This window comes from Pan paniscus, chromosome X (genome assembly GCF_029289425.2).
Source record: "Pan paniscus chromosome X, NHGRI_mPanPan1-v2.0_pri, whole genome shotgun sequence".
NCBI classification, from domain to species: domain Eukaryota; kingdom Metazoa; phylum Chordata; class Mammalia; order Primates; family Hominidae; genus Pan; species Pan paniscus.
In genome coordinates this window covers 132090671-132108664 of record NC_073272.2, presented here as the reverse complement: position 1 = coordinate 132108664, position 17994 = coordinate 132090671, and the positions used below count along the sequence as shown (strand labels likewise).

The 17994-nt window shown below is 41.7% G+C and overlaps 1 protein-coding gene and 1 long non-coding RNA gene across 4 annotated transcripts in view; one reads left to right on the top strand and one right to left on the bottom strand.

Moving 5' to 3' along the window:
* Window positions 1–17994, top strand: part of HS6ST2 (heparan sulfate 6-O-sulfotransferase 2) — a 317733-nt gene that overhangs the window by 259985 nt on the left and 39754 nt on the right. For 2 of the 3 annotated variants that reach the window (XM_008967170.4, XM_008967171.4), the window contains one exon: window positions 14609–14695. The exons of the other annotated variant lie outside the window; for it this stretch is intronic. In XM_008967170.4, the coding sequence (XP_008965418.1) occupies window positions 14609–14695 (87 nt within the window). The remainder of the gene's footprint in view (window positions 1–14608; window positions 14696–17994) is intronic. 3 annotated transcript variants of the gene reach the window in all.
* LOC130541179 (uncharacterized) lies at window positions 10080–16172 on the bottom strand. Its single transcript, XR_008955236.2, has 3 exons — window positions 16086–16172; window positions 15404–15540; window positions 10080–14248 (listed from the first exon to the last, which is right to left on the bottom strand). It is a non-coding gene; the product is annotated as an uncharacterized LOC130541179 (long non-coding RNA).

Below are 17994 nucleotides of genomic sequence, written 5' to 3'. Positions count from 1 at the left end.
TGGCCCATGCTACTTGCTCTGACCTGGTGCTCCTTGAAATAAAATGGATTTCTGTTAGTTACAGCCCCTATTTTTACACTAGAGTTGATGCTTTTTTCCTATGTTAGTCATGAATTATAATTTCTGTATGCCCCCAAATATCAGGACAAGTGGGGATGGGGAGGCAAATAGCGGCATGCATTTCTCTAATATTTATTCTTATCTCTGGAGCTCGTTGTATAAAGCTGTCAAGAAGAAAATTTCCACTTAAACCAGAACCTTCCAGCACTAGGAGTGCTGACCTGTAGCAATTACGGATGCTAGGATTGTTTTACTTGGTGTCTTACTTGACTTTCAGTTTGTGACCATCACTTGACAGGATTAAAAATTGCCTCTGTTCTATCTGCTAATTTCTTGAAGGGGACAGCCTATTCCAGAAGAGACAGTATGAGCAGGAAACAAAGGCTCTGTACTGTGCTCAGAAACTAAAACTAGATAGGTCAGGGCCCATGCCTGAAAGCAGTTGGTTCTCCACAGCCCATTGTTATCCATAGGTCATGGATACATCCTGGCAAGCAGGCTGTAAAGGACATGACCCCTTAATTGAAATAAAATGCCCACCTAGGCATACAAAGGATGAGTAGAGAAAGAGTCCTTAAGGAATTTTTAATTGTTTACCTCGATTGATTGATTGATTGATTGATTGAGACAGGGTCTCACCCTGTCGCCCAGGCTGGAGTGCAGTGGTGTGGTCATAGCTCACTGCAGCCTTGACCTACCTGGCTCAAGTGATCCTCTCATCTCAGCCTCTGGAGTAGCTGGGCCTACAGGCAAGTGCCACCATGCCCGGATCATTTTAATTATTATTATTATTATTTAGAGACGAGCCCTCACTATGTTGTCCAGACTTGTCTTGAACACCTGAGCTCAAGCGATCATCCTGCATCAGCCACCCAAAGTGTTGGAATTACAGGTGTGAGCCACCGTGCCTGGCCTGGGAAATTTTTAAAAAGAAACAGCAGAACTTTTTGAGAGTAAGAGGGGCTTACTCCCCTTCTGGGGTTTTATTTCCCCCTTGGGCTTCTGAAACTTTAATGCTGAACTGGCCTCTCACAAGCCACAGACAAAGCTGAGAATGTCAAAGGTAACTAATAAACTGCTCTGAAAAAAAAAAAAAGTAAACGTCATTAGAGTGGATGGAGTCTAAAAATCCATAATTCTAAGAATCCCAGGAGAAGCACTGAACAGCTTTTTAAAGCCATTTCTTTTGCCCCCAAGCCACAAAGGATTGTTTATATCCTTTTGAGGCAGCTAGCTGGATGCCCCTCTTCCCAATTCTGGGATTCCCTGAGATAAATACTATCTTGTTCCCTTATATGCTAACTCTACTTTCTGCTGTTGGAAACTTCTTTGCTACTTGCAAGGCCTTCTCCTTTCAGATCTGAAGGTCTGGTCTACTTCCCCAAGGCATGATGATAGACTGACATTCTTGAGCCCCAGTGAAGGTTCTAGCCTTTCACGGCTTACATTATCTTCCCATCTCACATAGAATCATTCTGTAAAACGTATATTTCTGAGGTGTCTGGACTCATACATCCTCCATTGAGAGGGGGTCTGAAAATTGTTTAATATGGTTTAACATTTATGGCATCTCTTCCTTGACAGTGTCAGTAACAGAGTGAAGACTGCTATTGTCTCACCTACGTTAAGGGAAGTCAGGGATAGGGCAGGTTCTTCCTACAGTAGCATCTGCTCCGCCAGTACTGAGAACATTCTCTGCAAGGAGTTTGCTCTTTATGTCATTTAGACATTAGACATTTTAAATAATAAGCATGATTTCTACCTTTCATGTTTTTATCACTGGAGTTTTCTACCTCTCCACTCCTCCATCTGCTCTAAGCCAAGAAGTGCCTCCAGACAGTGACATCTTGCACTGTGATTAAAGTGCTTAGTATAGAGAAATGGGTGGACACCAGGTTTGTATAGGTTTAAAGACTTTATTAAGTAAGAAGTTGATTGTTTTGCGGCTGGAGAGAACCAGAGGACCATTGTTTGAAAGCTGACAACCTATATTACAAAGAGGTGACGGAGATGATATCATGACTTTCAGGAAGCACAGGCTTCTGGAAGTGTTCATCAAGTGGGTCGTGGCATAAGGCTGACTTAAATTTTTTTTTTATGTTTTAATTTGTTGTAGAGACAGGGGTCTCCCCATGTTGCTCAGGCTGGTCTCAAACTCCTGGCCTCAATTGATCCTCCTGCCTTGGCCTCCTGAATTGCTGGGATAATAGGCATGAGCCACCATGCCCAGCCCTTAAATTCTGATTATATCAGAGCCAAGACTTTCTTGACGTTTTGAAGCCAAGTTGAGAGCAAAACGACCCATTTCTGATTTTCTACATAATAAAGGAAACAAACCAGGAACAATAATCAAAGGTGGATTTGTTGTTTCTTTGAGAAGTTATAACCATATTTGCATAAACTTTAAAACAGTTATGACATCTAGTTGAGGTACTAAAACAGTTTCTTTTTTTAATTAACTTTTGTTGCAATAAATAAGGCCAGACTAACAAAAATATATCCAAAGCCAATAATTCTATATTTGTTTGGCACATGTTGCTTCCTTCAGCATACCTCAGGTCATCTTTGCCAGGAATTGAGAACAGGTTGCATGTAATTACAAAGGCTCCTTGGTGGGATGAAGGACAGGATGACTGACGAAATACCACAGCTAATCAGATAAGTGCACCAGGGAAAAAGCAACATGTAATGGCTGGAAACCCAAAACACAAGACTTTTTTTTTTTTTTTTAAGACGGAGTTTTGCTCTTGTTGCCCAGGCTGGAATGCAATGGTGCGATCTGATCTTGGCTCACTGCAACCTCTGCCTCCCAGGTTTAAGTGATTATCCTGCCTCAGCCTCCCAAGTAGCTGGGAATACAGGCACCCACCACCATGCCCAGCTAATTTTTTTATATTTTTAGTAGAGACAGGGTTTTCACCATGTTGGCCAGGCTGGTCTTGAACTCCTGACCTCAGGTGATCCACTGACTCAGCCTCCCAAAGTGCTAGGATTACAGGTGTGAGCCACCATGCCCAGCCATCAGCAAATGAGTCTATTATGATGGGAATACTCATGCCCCCAGATCTAGTTTCTCCTTTGATCCCAAGCCTTCTGGTGTTGTTCTCCTTTGAGCCCACTTTCCCTTCTCTGGCCTGTCCTCCTTAATCTTCTTCCAAGGCTATTCTCTTCTCATGCTACACACTCTCCTCATGTAATCTCTTCTAAAGATTTGAACTACCATAGACTCCCAAATCTCTAAAGACCATTCTTCAGCTGAGATCTCTATATCCAGCTAAGTTCTGCATCCGTCTATCCAATTGCCAACTAAACATCTTACCTAGAGGTACCAACAGGCACACAAAACTCAACATAGCTCAAAACTGAACATGTCATCTTCTTCCACATACTCTCCCCAACAAAAAAAAAAGGCTGTGTTGCGGGAAGTCAGGGACCCCAAACAGAGGGACCGGCTGAAGCCATGGCAGAAGAACGTGGATTGTGAAGATTTCATGGACATTTATTAGTTCCCCAAATTAATACTTTTATAATTTCTTATGCCTGTCTTTACTGCAATCTCTAAACATAAATTGTGAAGATTTCATGGACACTTATCACTTCCCCAATCAATACACTTGTGATTTCCTATGCCTGTCTTTACTTTAATCTCTTAATCGTCATCTCGTAAGCCGAGGAGGATGTATGTCGCCTCAGGACCCTGTGATAATTGCGTTAACTGCACTAATTGTAGAGCATGTGTGTTTGAACAATATGAAATCTGGCCACCTTGAAAAAAGAACAGGATAACAGCAATGTTTAGGAAACAAGAGAGATAACCTTAAACTCTGACCGCTGGTGAGCCAGGTGGAACAGAGCCATATTTCTCTTCTTTCAAAAGCAAATGGGAGAAATATCGCTGAATTCTTTTTCTCAGTAAGGAACATCCCTGGGAAAGAGAATACGCGCCTGGGGGTGGGTCTCTGAACTGGCCCCCCCCAGGCGTGGTTGTCTTCTATGGTCGAGGCTGTAGGGGTGAAATAGACCCCAGTCTCCCATAGCGCTCCCAGGCTTAATAGGAAGAGGAAATTCCCACCTAATAAATTTTGGTCAGACCGGTTGCTCTCAAAACCCTGTCTCCTGATAAGATGTTATCAATGACAATGGTGCCCGAAACTTCATTAGCAATTTTAATTTCGCCCCAGTCCTGTGGTCCTGTGATCTCGCCCTGCCTCCATTTGCCTTGTGATATTCTATTACCTTGTGAAGTATGTGATCTTTGTGACCAACACCCTATTCGTACACTCCCTCCCCTTTTGAAACTCCCTAATAAAAACTTGCTGGTTTTTCAGCTTGTGGGGCATCACGGCACCTACTGACATGTGATGTCTCCCCCGGATGCCCAGCCTTAAAATTTCTCTCTTTTGTACTCTGTCCCTTTATTTCTCAAACTGGCTGACGCTTAGGGAAAATAGAAAAGAACCTACGTGACTATAGGGGCAGGTTCCCTGATAAGACGGCCAACCCTTCTTGTATGGCTGATATTGGCAAATGGAGCCACAATTAATTCATGTTACAGCATCTTTGATCCCACACCTTCTGGCCTTGTTCTGTACTCCGTGGTGGCTATGGCCCTGTCTGCTATATGCTAGCTAAGTTCTGTCAAGTCAGTACTGCATCCTTGGATACTTGCCTTGAATACATCCCTTCTCTCTGGACCTTACTTTTCTATTTCTAAGGACTCCTCTAACTCTATATTTCTAGGCATCTTTCCCTTGTCTGGGGAGGGGTCAATAAAGAGCCTCACTCTTTGGCTCAGTTAAGCATCTTGGGTTTAACCAGACTGTGATTAAAAACTCATGTGCATGAAGCGAAGTAGATTGGTTTAAGTTATACAAGGTTTAGCGTTTAACAGTGATTAGTGGATGATATAAAAAAGATGTGCTTTGTTTCCATAAATTGTCAGAATTTTAGTCTTCTGTTTTCATGCACACTAAAATAATGCTCAATTTTCCAAATTGTAACACAATACAAAGAGGCTGACAATTGGGTTTCACTTGGAAAGGAAAATTAAAAGTGGTCAATACAGATCACAGAATAGATAATATTTGCAAAGGAGACCCTACTTAGAAATAACACGCATTCAAACAAAGGTATGATGCCTGAATGTGTGATAACTAAGTAGTTTAAAAATTGAAATAGTTTCATCTGTCCCTGTAAATAAATGTGAAGAGAAAAGCACAAATTCCTTTGGTTTAAAGGGTCAGTGTTTTTAACAGACACATGAACGCATAGTTTAGGGGAACTTTCCTTTCTACCCCAGAAGGCATTTTCAATATCTTGTTGGCATGGCCCTTCTACTTGATTTCTAAGGAGCCAGATGCACTGTTTGCTTTTAAGACAAGGTCTCGCTCTGTTGCCCAGCCTGGAGTGCAGTGGTGCAATCACAGCTCACTGCAGCCTTGACTTCCCAGGCTCCAGCCATTTTCCCAACTCAGCCTCTCAAGTAGCTAGGATGACAGGCATGTGCCACCACACTCGGCTAATTTTGTTTTTGTTTTTGTAGAGACAGGGTATTGCTATGTTGCCCAAGCTGGTCTTGGACTCCTGAGCGCAAACAATCCTCCTGCCTCAGCCACCCAAAGTGCTGGGATTACAAACATGAGCCACCACACCTAGCCCAGATGCACTTTTAGGTACTAGATGCATTTGGCCCCCTAGAAAGTACTCAAGATGCCAAGTTCAGCAACAAGGAAATATTTGAATACTCTTGGCTTTGGGCACAACATGGAGCTAGAGAATGGGTACCCCATGCCCCAATGTCAAAATCAGCAGTCTTGGTTAAGTAGGACCAACCCTGCCTCAATGACCCAACTTGTTCAAGTTCTAGCTATAAAGACAGAATATGACCTCAGCTCTTCCTGATTTCAGTGCCCAAACTTTTTCCACAACACCAGGGCTGCTTCCAGTTAGTATGGCAACACCATTCTCCAAAGTTGCTAATTCTAACTGGTTTTACTCTACTTGGGTTTCCTATCTGTGGGCACTAGAGCTAAGAAATACTTCTGCAATAGGCTGTCACTTTTTAGTCATAAAGTGTGAGTTAACATATAATTTGAACAAAAAGCCAAAGCCACATGACTCCTTTAGTAAACCTCTAACCTAGTTTGCGTCAGTCAGTCAATTCAATTCAGTAAACATGTTAGAAGCCCAATTTACCAGGTATGGTTTTCAGTCAGCAGGTGCTGAAAACCTTGTATGTGGCAAGTGTGATCAGAGATATTGTGAACAGATGTGAATACAATTTGCCCTTGTCCTTAAAGAAGTTAATATGTAATGTGCAGGCAGAGTGGACATTCTTGAAAATCCCATAAGAACATATTAAGTAGAAAGTGAAACAAAGTGGTAATTCACCAGGGAGGAGGAAATGAGCCTCTCCACCAACACTTAGTTCGTATCATTCTGTAGTGTAAAATCAGAATCTCACCTCCAAATGAATAGGCTGACTGACTTCTCTTTGTTCTCCGTGTGCTAATTCTTGCCATTGCAGTTGGCTCCTTTGGCTTTTCCTAAAAAGTTCACTGAGAATTTTCTGGCCTACTCTGGGGACTCCCTAATGTGTAATGTTCACCAACTAGGCTCCAGTTGTGAATTTTTAATTATGCCGGATCATTTTCAGTAAATAGAACTTCGGGCTCAACTAATGCTGTCAGATCCAATCTTTGTCTCACCTGCTATGGAGCTCCACTCTGTGGTGTTTGCAGTAATTGCCACTTCCCCAGGAAAGAGGAGCTTTTGCAGAGATGGATGTCAGCAGCCCTTTGCATTCTCATCTGCCCTCCTCAGAAGCCCTACAGCGGGGCACTTTATCCAGCAGATTTGAATTTTGATGTTTGGAAAGTAGAGACAATGGATACAGCTGATTGTTCTCTTTCAATTTCCACCAAGTGTGATTGTCTCATGCTTCCTGTGAGGCAGTAGTTCTCAAAGTGTGGGCCATAGACAGGAAACATTACCGTCATCTGGGAACCTGATAGAATTGTAAATTCTCAGGTCCCATCTTAGACCTGCTGAATCAGAAACTCTGGGGGTCCCTGCCACCTGCATTTAAAAAATACTCTAGGTTATCTGATGTATGATTAAGTCTATGAGCCCACTATTGAGAGAGAACTGTTTCAAACTAAGGATAAGCATAATTTCGTTCTATTTTGTGAAAATTCTCATAACTCATTTTTCTGATTTACAATTCTTCAAAAACAAAAATCCTAATTTTCATAATGGAAACTCACATTTACCTTTGCTTTCCCTAACTTTCCCAAGCATACGCAGTTGTTTCCTGTTTTATTTCCCTAGCATTTTTTCACACTTGTTTATTCCACTTGGTACATTACGTTGTTATGTAGCTGTTAACATGCTTGCCTTCTCCACTAGCCTTGGGGCCACCTGCCGGCGGGAACCTTGTCACACTCATCATAGTATCCCCAAGGCTACATAGTAAACACACATTAAAGGGCACAGAGTAAACACATTCAATATTTTCTGAGTGGTTAAATGGGTTAACATTGTATAATTTTCAAAACTAGGTAATGACCTTAAGAAGTACGACTGGCAGAATAGGAAACTGAGACCCAGAGACATTAAAGGATTCAGTTGGTAAGAAGTTGCAGAGGCAGGGCTAACAACAAAAGCTTACCTCAGTATGGGAAAGGTGATGGCCACAGGTCCCTCAAAACTGGCCTAATACACTAAACTCCACTCAGGAAGCTTGGGATACTTTGGCTCTTCAAGGGCAAAGCCCTTGATTTACTCCCAGACAGGTTGCTTTCTGCCCCAAAACCAAGGTTGCTAAGAGAGGGTAGCTGAGGTTGCCAGTTAGTGAGACACTTGCAGAGACTGAGAATCAAGAGGGAAGGGAATCATGTAAAAAAAAAAAAAAAAAAAAAAAAAAAAAGGAGATTTTAGTACTATTGGAGGTATAAATTCTAGTACTCGGTTAGTCCGTGGTAAAGAGAAAAGATGTGAACTGCAAGTGAAGCCAAGGTAGAAAGCTCAATTTTGCTCATTTGCCAGGGTGTCCTTCTTACACCAAGGTGAAAACAGCATAGGATGTACTCTGTGAGGTATTTGTTATAGGAATGGGCTGCCAATGATTGCCACCAATCTCTTGGTACCCAGCTTGCCTTGTCATCTGTAAGCAATCTGGGTGGGCTGGGAGAATGGGGAGAAGCAGGCTATGGGCATGGGATGAAGAAAGCCACTGGCCTGCACCAGGAACGAGGCCTTCACTTTCCCTCATTAACCTTAGCATTAATCTCTACATAACTAAGTTACCTGATTTAGATGCTTTTACTTGGACCTCTGGCATACAAGTCTTTGTAACGCAGTTGTAAATCCTCATAGAGTGGGGTGGGAGTAAACAGATTCTGGCATAGGATGCTTCTTGAAACACTCCTTAATCATAGTGGATCACTGTCTCATCAGGCCTCACTGTTTATCTCATGGCTTTGAGTCCCACTTTGGAGCAATGACCGCACATCTGCCTTGTCTTTCTTCTTGAGCTCCAGTTCCATTTCTCTAATTGCCTACTGGGACACTGTCCATCAATACCCCAACTCGATAGGCCCCAAACTGAATCCGTCATCTTCTCCTCTAGTCCAGATCTCCCTCCCAACTACTCTCTCTTTCACTGGCAGAGTAAATTTGTTCTCAGTCATCCAACTTGCAAACCTTCTCAGTGACTTTCATTTAGGGTTTATTCTCATTCCCCAAACATAGTCAATCCCCAAGTTCTGTCATATTTTCTTTTGCCATGCCAGGCATAGTTATTTTCCACCCCTATAACTGCCATTCCAGCCCAGCCTCTCATTATATTTCAGATCTCAATTACCCCAAACCATCCAATTCCATAACTATGGTTTCTGCTCCTCAGTCCCTGATGTGATGGAGAAGCCCAGAGTTAGATGCGAACGCAACAGTTTTATAATACCACTTAAAATTGTTAGATACCATTCTATTGGCCTCTGATAGTCTGTAACTACGGTCCATACTGTTGGTAAAGACACATGGGATTAGTCAGCTTAAATGAGAAAATAATATAATTTAGAAACTGACTCATGTTCTTTCTTGATCCCAATGAGGCATTCAGGGACGTGACTGTCACTCTCTGGGCAAAAACAACATGTACCAAGAGGTGAAGAGAGCAAAATAGCAACAAAAATAAATGAGCCCATTGCTGCAGTCCCTGATGCCCTGTGGTGAGCTGCTAGAGTGAAAAGTTAATGGAAGGGGAGAGGGCAAGATAATGTGAGCGCCCTGGTTGCCTTTTCCAAGAGCTTTTCAATTCCAGAGTAACTGTGAGCTTCATTGTGAATGGTTTACCTGATCAGTATAATTCCCTCTCCTTTGTAGATAAGAAGACTAAGACAGCAAGAAGTTAAATGCCTTGCTGGCAGCCAGGATTAGAACCTGGGATTCCTGAATAAATGCTTTGAACTTATGAGGCTGCTTCTGAGAGACCATAGTTACACTGGGCTTCATAGCAATAAAAATGAGCTTTTCCCTTCCCTCAGAAATCCTGTTATTATCCATAGTTAGGCAAAGGGAAACTAGAAGAGGATGCTAAATAAAAGCACATCTCAATGAACTGAACTATCTTTGCCAGGTGATTATCAGAAATATAGATAATGAGCGTAAGATACTTAAAGGGGCAAGGACTCTAATTTAGACACCTCGGGCAAAAGAAGTGAAAAAGTTTGGAACAAAGAAAACCACTCAGGACATAACCTAACAAGATAGAAAAAAATGAAATGCGAAAGTATTATCAGCTTTAATTAAAGGAAATCAATATTTGAAGAGGTGTCTTGCTCAACAATAGAACAAGGGCAAACATACTTCAGAAATGTGAGTCTCTTAGAAAAGAGAAAAGCAAGTTTTCATGGGGAAACAACCACGATTGAAAAACCTTTCAAAAGATGACGACTTGGTGTATCTGTTGGAGAGGGGCCTGAAGCACCTGTTGGGGAGGCCGACTAGATGAGCTTTTATCCCTGGGAGAGTCTATCTGTTTTAAGTGCATTTTTTCAGTCAGGGAGTGTTCAGGAGCCTAGAGGCATCTCTAGGGAGTAAAGAATAGCCAGTATTTCCCTCAGAGAGACTTGAAACAAACCCTCAACAATAAAGTGGGTTTCATCTCAGTTATCACTTACAAGAACACACATTGGAAAACATTAAGGACTATACAAATGCAACAGATGTGTTATTTCAGAGGCACTCTGCAACCATCCAAGCAAGCTTGCTTGAGAATCCTTTCTAAGCTCACCTTTTTTGTGATGCACATGATGACCAACCTTCAGTGACTGGAGTCCAATTCTCCCAGACCATTCCTCTTCAGGGATGGAAGATATGTGACATGTGTCACCACTTCCTTCTCTCAAACTGGTGCAAGACATTAATACTCAATCATGACACTTCTTTCCATTGAGCCCAAATGCAGCTTTTTCATTTATTTGTTCAATGAATACCTCTTGACTGCCCATTTAAAAGTGAATTGGAGAGACAGATAAATAATAAAATATAAGCAACACTACGAGCACCACATGCTAAGTGCCTAGTAAAAGATATGTAGACAATAAATATCATAGCCAAACCTGTTCTCTTGAAATACAATTTCAATTTCCTGGGACCCTGAAAATTAATTCTTAAAATTTCAGTACTATTGTAGTTGTATCAGCACAACTATTTTTCAGGGATCTGAGATGAATTAATTCCGAAAAGAGCTTACAAAGGAGATGCAGAAGTTTCTATATGCCACCCATCAAAAAAGTGAGTCAGGTGTGTTTTAAGCCACGGGGTTCTTCTCCCACAATTAGCTTTGACCAAACAGCAAAACTCAGATTGGAGTGGGTCTGATTGCCATTTTGGTTTAAGTACACTGGATACCATTTCAGCATCAAATCATTCAATCAGAAACACTTTGAAAATGCTGAAGAGTTGGGTTAGTTGCAATTTTCCCACCTGAATACAATGTGCATAATACTGCAAATTGTTTTTTCACTTTTGTAGTGCTGGAGACATTTATGGAACCTGTGGGAAAGGGTTTTCTTGATAGATGGAGATGGACAGCCAACCAGACAGAAGGAGAGCTAGCACTCATTAACTTTTCCCAACAGAAACTCACCTGTAATTGTTTTCACAGGCCTTTAATGAGGCTTGGTTGTGAGGCAGTAGAGAGAGGAAAGCAGCTTATCCATAGAAAAGGATAGCTACTCAGGTGAGGTAGAGGAAGCCTGGATCCATAGCCTTGGAAATTGTAGGACATAAGGTTTGAGATTACAATTCAAAGACAAGATGAAAGTGATGAGGGCTGACAAGTAGTCTAGAGATGGGCAAATCAAAAGAATAACTACTGGGGTAGATCTGTTTCGGTTATGTAAGTTAGGAACTCTAAATCAAGGAGCACCCACCCACCCCCACCAATCTCATATATCCAAAATTATATCTATGTGTCTTTGAAACAGGTTGGATTTATTCTTGTAAATCCCTGCGATTGCGGGATGTTTCAGTGACCAGAGTTCTTGGCAGGATCTTAATCTTTAGGTCTTTGCCCCAAAGATATTTGAAGTTCCCAGACAGTCTGCAGCTGCAGTATTTTCTCTTTATTTCTCATGGGACCCTTCTAGAAACTGCAGTGTCCTTGATATCACTGCTTTAGATCTCCTTCTCTCTCAAAGTTTCAGAATTATGGCATCTTGCCCAGGCTTATCTAACTGACCTGGATTTTGGTGGGGGAATGAAGACTTTTTCTGTCAATGTTAGGTAAACTTTTCTATACCACAGTCATTAGTACATCTACAAAATTAAGCTCCGAGGATCCAAGCCAGCCACAAGTTCTTCTTGATCCCCCTTTCAGATACATTTCATCACTGTTAATGGATCTGTTATTTGCACAGAACAAACATTTCCAGTTACTTGATTAATTTTACCCCTATTCTTGGTGCAATGCCTTCCCTGTGTGATTTATTCCTGAGAATGTTTTTGTTTTCATTTCCCCAATATCTGCACTTGGGGGATTTGGCAGTAGGTTAGAGGGGCCCTTATTCCTATCTTTTAAAGGATTACTGCTCCAGGACCACCTCCCGCTAGAGCACCAGTTGACAATAATGAGGCTGCGCTGCCAGCTGATAGCTTTCCCTGATGTCCTACTGTGTCCTGCATTGAGCTTAAACAGGGTCAATTATAATGTAAACTATAGAGGACCCTAGTGCCCAAGGCGCAGACATGGGAATTTAGCAGTGGGGGATTTTGCTTTATCAAAAAAAAAAAAAAAAAAAAGTGAATGAATGAACTTAGTGACTCAGCACTTAGTGATTTAGTGATGACTTAAATGACCACCTACTCTGAGCCCAGTAGTGTGCATGAGACACGTCAAAAACATCCCTTGTATCTGAATGCTTCCAGCCAAGTTTCCCACTGCCTACTGCTTAAGTGAGGGGCTAGGAGGAGGAAGGCTCAGTGGCCAGTGACCAGGGTGCAAGAGTGACACAGAGCATATTAGCATATTGCATTCTTTGCATCAGGCTATGCCAAACTTCTGGAAGAGACAATTTTGAATTTGTGAGGAGGATAGCCAGGATGGTCCCTGGTCTCAGGTCCCTAAGGAATCCTTTGCCAGGAAGTCATCGTGGACGGATAGAGGCAGCACAAATGAATTCTTCAGTCCCCACTCAGAATGTGGCCACATTCTGGTGAGTCTGTGAGTGGTACGGGGTAATGGTCCCTGCACTGTGCAGGAATCCCAGCACTTCATTCCAGTGGATTTCTGCCCCCTCCTCTGGGATAGAATGTGTGTCCACTCTCTCCAGAGCCATCCACTCCAGCAGCAGAGCCAGAGCTCACATGGGTATCTCCCACTTCTAAGAGCTGCTTTTCATACCCCCTAGATGTTTTTTGTTTTGTTTTATTCTTGAGACGGAGTCTCGCACTGTCGCCCGGGCTGGAGTGCAATCGCACAATTTTGGCTCACTGCAACCTCCACCTCCTGGGTTCAAGCTATTCTCCTGCCTCAGCCTCCCAAGTAGCTGGGATTACAGACGCCCGCCACCATGCCCCGGGTAATTTTTTATTTTTTATTTTTGTATTTTTAGTAGAGATGGGGTTTTGCTATATTGGCCAGGCTGGTCTCGAACTCCTGACCTCGTGATCCGCCTGACTTGGCCTCCCAAAGTGCTGGGATTACAGGCATGAGCCACCGTGCCCAGCCTAGACACTGACTCTTAAGTGCTTGGACAGTTGCTGTCTCTCTGACTTTTCCTGATCAGCCTTTTTCCATGCCCACACACATCTTTATTACCTTTGCAATCACCAGGAACCCATCATTATCTCTTGTTCCAATCATATCCATGAAGTCATTTGAAGCTGATGGGTGCATGGCAGAATATCTTTTGTGACCCCCAGCCCACCCCACATGTAAATACAGCTACTTGCAGACACCTATTTTGGAGATACTTAAAAGATTCATAAATATCTGAAAAGATGTTTGACATTTTCTGAGACAATATTCTTTGCCACTGGAAGGTTCTATTATACACATTAAAAGCAAAGATACATATTTTTCTTTCTTACCTTCACTTTTTATAAAAGGTTATGCTGACGTAGAACTTACTAACAACAAAAAAAATCTTCCTGATGAAATCAGGATAAATAATTCCACACATCTTCAAGTGGAGAGAAAGGCTTTGAATTGGTTTCCATGGAAATCTGAAGATGAAGTAAAGGAATAATTTCAAGGCAGAGCAGCTGAACTGAAGATAATGGTAAAATAGTTTGATAAAGGAAATAGAATAAAGTAATCAAGAAGACTCCAATCAATTATTCCTTTTTGTTTACCTTTAGGTGATTAATTCGTCTGCGTTTATTAACCTGATGAGATTAAGCAGGCCTTCCTTGTGATTTATTTCGTAATTGTTTCCAAGGTTTGACATAAGCTGTGGAGTTATTGAAGGTGGAGATTTAAATTCAATTACTCATGAAGCAGGTGGTGATTCTCCTGAAAGAATATCTGAATTCACGGACTTCCCATGTAACATTATGAGTGAAAATTATTAATTCATCTGATAGTATCTCCCAAAGACTTTTAGAAGTCATTTGGCATCCACATACTTCACTAAAAGTCAGCAGCTTCAGAACTGAACATGTAATGAAGAGAATTCCGTGCCTGGAAAGAAAGGATTTTATTTTAAAGACTAGTTATTTTTATACTTTTTTTTTTAAACTAGAGGCCCCCTTGGGGCCTGGGCTGTGGTGCTATCATTGATGGAATCCATGAGCTCAAGCTTTGAATGCCAAAAGGATAGCTTTCTTTGAACTTGACCAGTGGTTCCCACTCTCTACCTTTAAAGGGCACAACTGGATAAGATCATACTTTGACAGGAGAGAGAGAGAGAGAGAGATTGGCCAGGGGGTGGTGGGGGGATATGCAGGCTGGCCTTGAAAGTCTTTAAATGAAGTGACTAATTGCTTTTTGTCTCTGTGGTCCTTGTTGTGTATATGTTTTCTATTCTTTCTGTGGGTATAGTAAGGATAAACGGGGTTCTCCAAACACTAACGCAGGCGCCAACTCTCCGTCATCCACAAAGACCCGGAACACATCTAAGAGTGGGAAGTAAGTGAAAAAGTGCTCCTGTACATCTGACATAGCTGTCAAAAAGTCAAGTGCTGTCCTCCTTTTGTCATTTATTTATATTCATTCAACAAAGATTTGTGGAATGTCTTCTGTGTGCCTCCCACTGGGCTCGTCACTGGGGAATTGAAACGAGCAAGGCATGTGTCAGTAATATTGGGTGCATGAAGAACTAGGGAAGAGGGAGGAGAGGGATGGAAAAGTCAAGAGATGACTCTGGAAAGATAGCTTAGGGCTGACTGTGAAGGGCAAGGACATAAGTCCATAAGGGCAATGTAAGAGTTGGATTACAAGTTTTAAGAATTAAAGCAGCAGCAGCAGCAGCAGCAGCACTGATTTATGACTTACAAAGTCCATGAAAACCTGTCCTGATCCATACACTGAGTTTAGGCTTGAGTTAGAAGAATCTGGTAAGCTTTTCCATAAATTTCCTGGTTTAAGTACATTTATGTTTTAACCATATCACTGATTTATATGATATGTATATTCTTTTCCTAGTAACTAACATGCACCAAGTCCTACACGAAGCTGTTTTTTTGGTATTACCAAAACTTGTATGGGCTGAATATTTGCGATATTAGATTGACCTTTTTTCGGCTTATTCCAGAAGACAACACCAGCCGATCTCTCCCTTTGGCTTCAGCAAAGTGTGGCAAATTCAGGCAGTGTGATCCCACGCAGATGACATACCTCTAATTAGACACTTCCCCTTGGAAGTTGCTTCAACCCTGTGGTGAATGGCTCGAGTTCTCCGTAAGCTCTCTCTCCAGGGTGTGGGGCATTGTGACAGGCAGAAACTCAGTCCAGAAAGAGCACCCAGCCTGCATCTAGGAGAAAATGAAAGATACCTTCATCATGCTAAAAGCTCTAATCTAGCAATAAGATATGTCACTACAAGAGCACAGCTTTGCAATGAAAGATGAATTTGTAATGGTCATATATTTTATGTATTCAGCATTGGACCATAAATGCTGCACTTTGAATATGATCTTATATTCAATTCCCAAAGTCAAAGATCTATTGGCTGCCTTTTTTTCCTTCTTTTCCTCTGAATACCATTTCAGGTTTGCATATAAAGTTGAATGCGGGTTATCTTGCAGAATATAAAAAATGGTGTTAAAGACATAAAACTAAATCTCCAAGCAGTTAGAACTCATTTCAGTTATTTATTGCTGAGCACCATAATCAAAATGCTGTATAAATTATGAAGGAAGGGAATTGATGCACACATTCCCAGGCAGCTGAATGTTTTCAAATTAGTCCCAATTCATTGTTAACACGCACTCTTAGTTAACAGGGATGGCATTGCAGAACTTCTTTTAACTCCATGCTTACAACAATGGCAGACCCTACCTGGGCATCTTGTACCTACCTGTCACACCAAAAACCACAGGGCACAATCTCCATTTATTAGTCCCTGATGTATAATTATGGATGTTTGTGATTTGCTGTTGCCTTTCCAAAGGGGCCTTCCCTTGTTTCTTTTGGCTTTGCAGGAGTTCACTGTCTTACTTTTTGAGTGAAGAATCTCCATTTGAGCTACAAAAGGAGCAATTGGTAGAATCTGAGTTAAGATGACATAGAGAATGCATACCTAATACCATACCCAGGTTTTCAACAGTGGGAGGGCTGAATAAATACATTCTTAAGGAGATAAAAAATGATCTATATCTCACTTGCCATACTTGGTCACATCCCAAGCTTCTGCCATGGTGAAGGGTCTCTCTCTTTGCACATTTTGAGATAGGTAACTTTTACTTGACATGTATAGTGACTCATAGACTGAGCTAGTTCTGAATTCTTCATTGTTTTTATTGGTTGTTAGTGAAAAATTACAAGTTCTCCGACATCCTCTTCCTAGATATGTGTGCCAGGGTTTCTTGCACTGTTCTCCTCCTCTTAGTCCTCTCCCATCAGTTTTCAGGAGATTTTTCTTTTTTTCCATTACTGTACATTTTCTCCTTCTTGGGATATCATTTTCAAAAGGAGCAGTACTGACCTTCTGTGCATATGGTGAGACTATGAAGGGCATTTTTCACACTTTATAGAACAGTGCCTATGGATGTTTAGGCACTGTGTTCTAGTTCAGAGAGAGTTGTGATTGCCAGTTCCTGCTGCACTGTCTATGCATTTCCTTAGCTTTGGTGTGTGTGGTGGTGAGGGGATAGGTAGATGTCTCCACCCCAAGGCTTTTCCCCATGGTGTATTTTTACAACAACCAGCACAGAGGATGCCATGTTCTGATGTTATTTGACCTAATGACAATAGGATATAGAGCAGTTTTTAAGAATTTCCCTATGTTATTTTGAGGCCAGACACAGGCTGGGAGATAGAAGGAGGGTTCTTTTCTTCTCTGAAAAGAAATTCAGTCTTCTCTGTTTTTGAAGAAAACAAAAAAGCAAAAGTCAAGCTGCCCCAAATATGCATCATGGCTAAAAATAAGGAATATGTGTTGACTGAGTGTTACGGGCCAACCTGTGTCCCAAGCACTTGGTACATTTTGTTTCATTAATCCTTGCCTACCAAAAGCTCATGAAACAGGCACTATTATTTCTATTGCACACATGAGGAAATTGAGGCTCCAAGAGGATAATGATATGCCCACCTGAGGTATCCAAATGAACAATTTTGGTAAAAAACCTTCTTTGGCACCAATGTTAATAATAGTAGTAGTAATTAAAATATATTAAGCATTTACTTTGTGCCATTGCACTAGACTCTGGGGCCATATAAATATAAAATACTATAGGTGCCCCCAAGCAGTTCACAGTCTTAGTAGGGAGGACAGAGGATGACAACGTGGTATTTAAGTGCTACAATCCCTAGCTGATGCCAGGGTTGGGGTGGGAAATAGGTCATATGGGGATATCAATAAAGGCTCCTGAGAAGCAATCCCTGAGCTCTTTAATTTTATCCATTTACCCTTCATGTAGCAAGGTTAGGTCAGAGAAAGAAAATGCAAGTCGGTCACTCCAGAGGGGCAGAACACGTTGGAGTTGTGGATTAGGTCAAAGCTAAAATGAAATGTCTAATTCCACCTTTTTCCAACTTTCAATCCATTTGGAGCCTACTGAGATTCAGTGTAGCATGCTGAGTCGCTTAGGAAACCTACAGCTTGAATGTTGCGTCAGTTCTGCTTGCTCTGTTTCATTGCCTGGATGTGAAGCTGGGTAGCCAGCCCTCTGTTTCAGGGAGGAACAGATGGAATGGGATATGTCTGAGCAGCAGAGCCAGACTACCCTGGAAATGACTTTCAGGGAGGTGCAAGCAGTTTCTTCTAT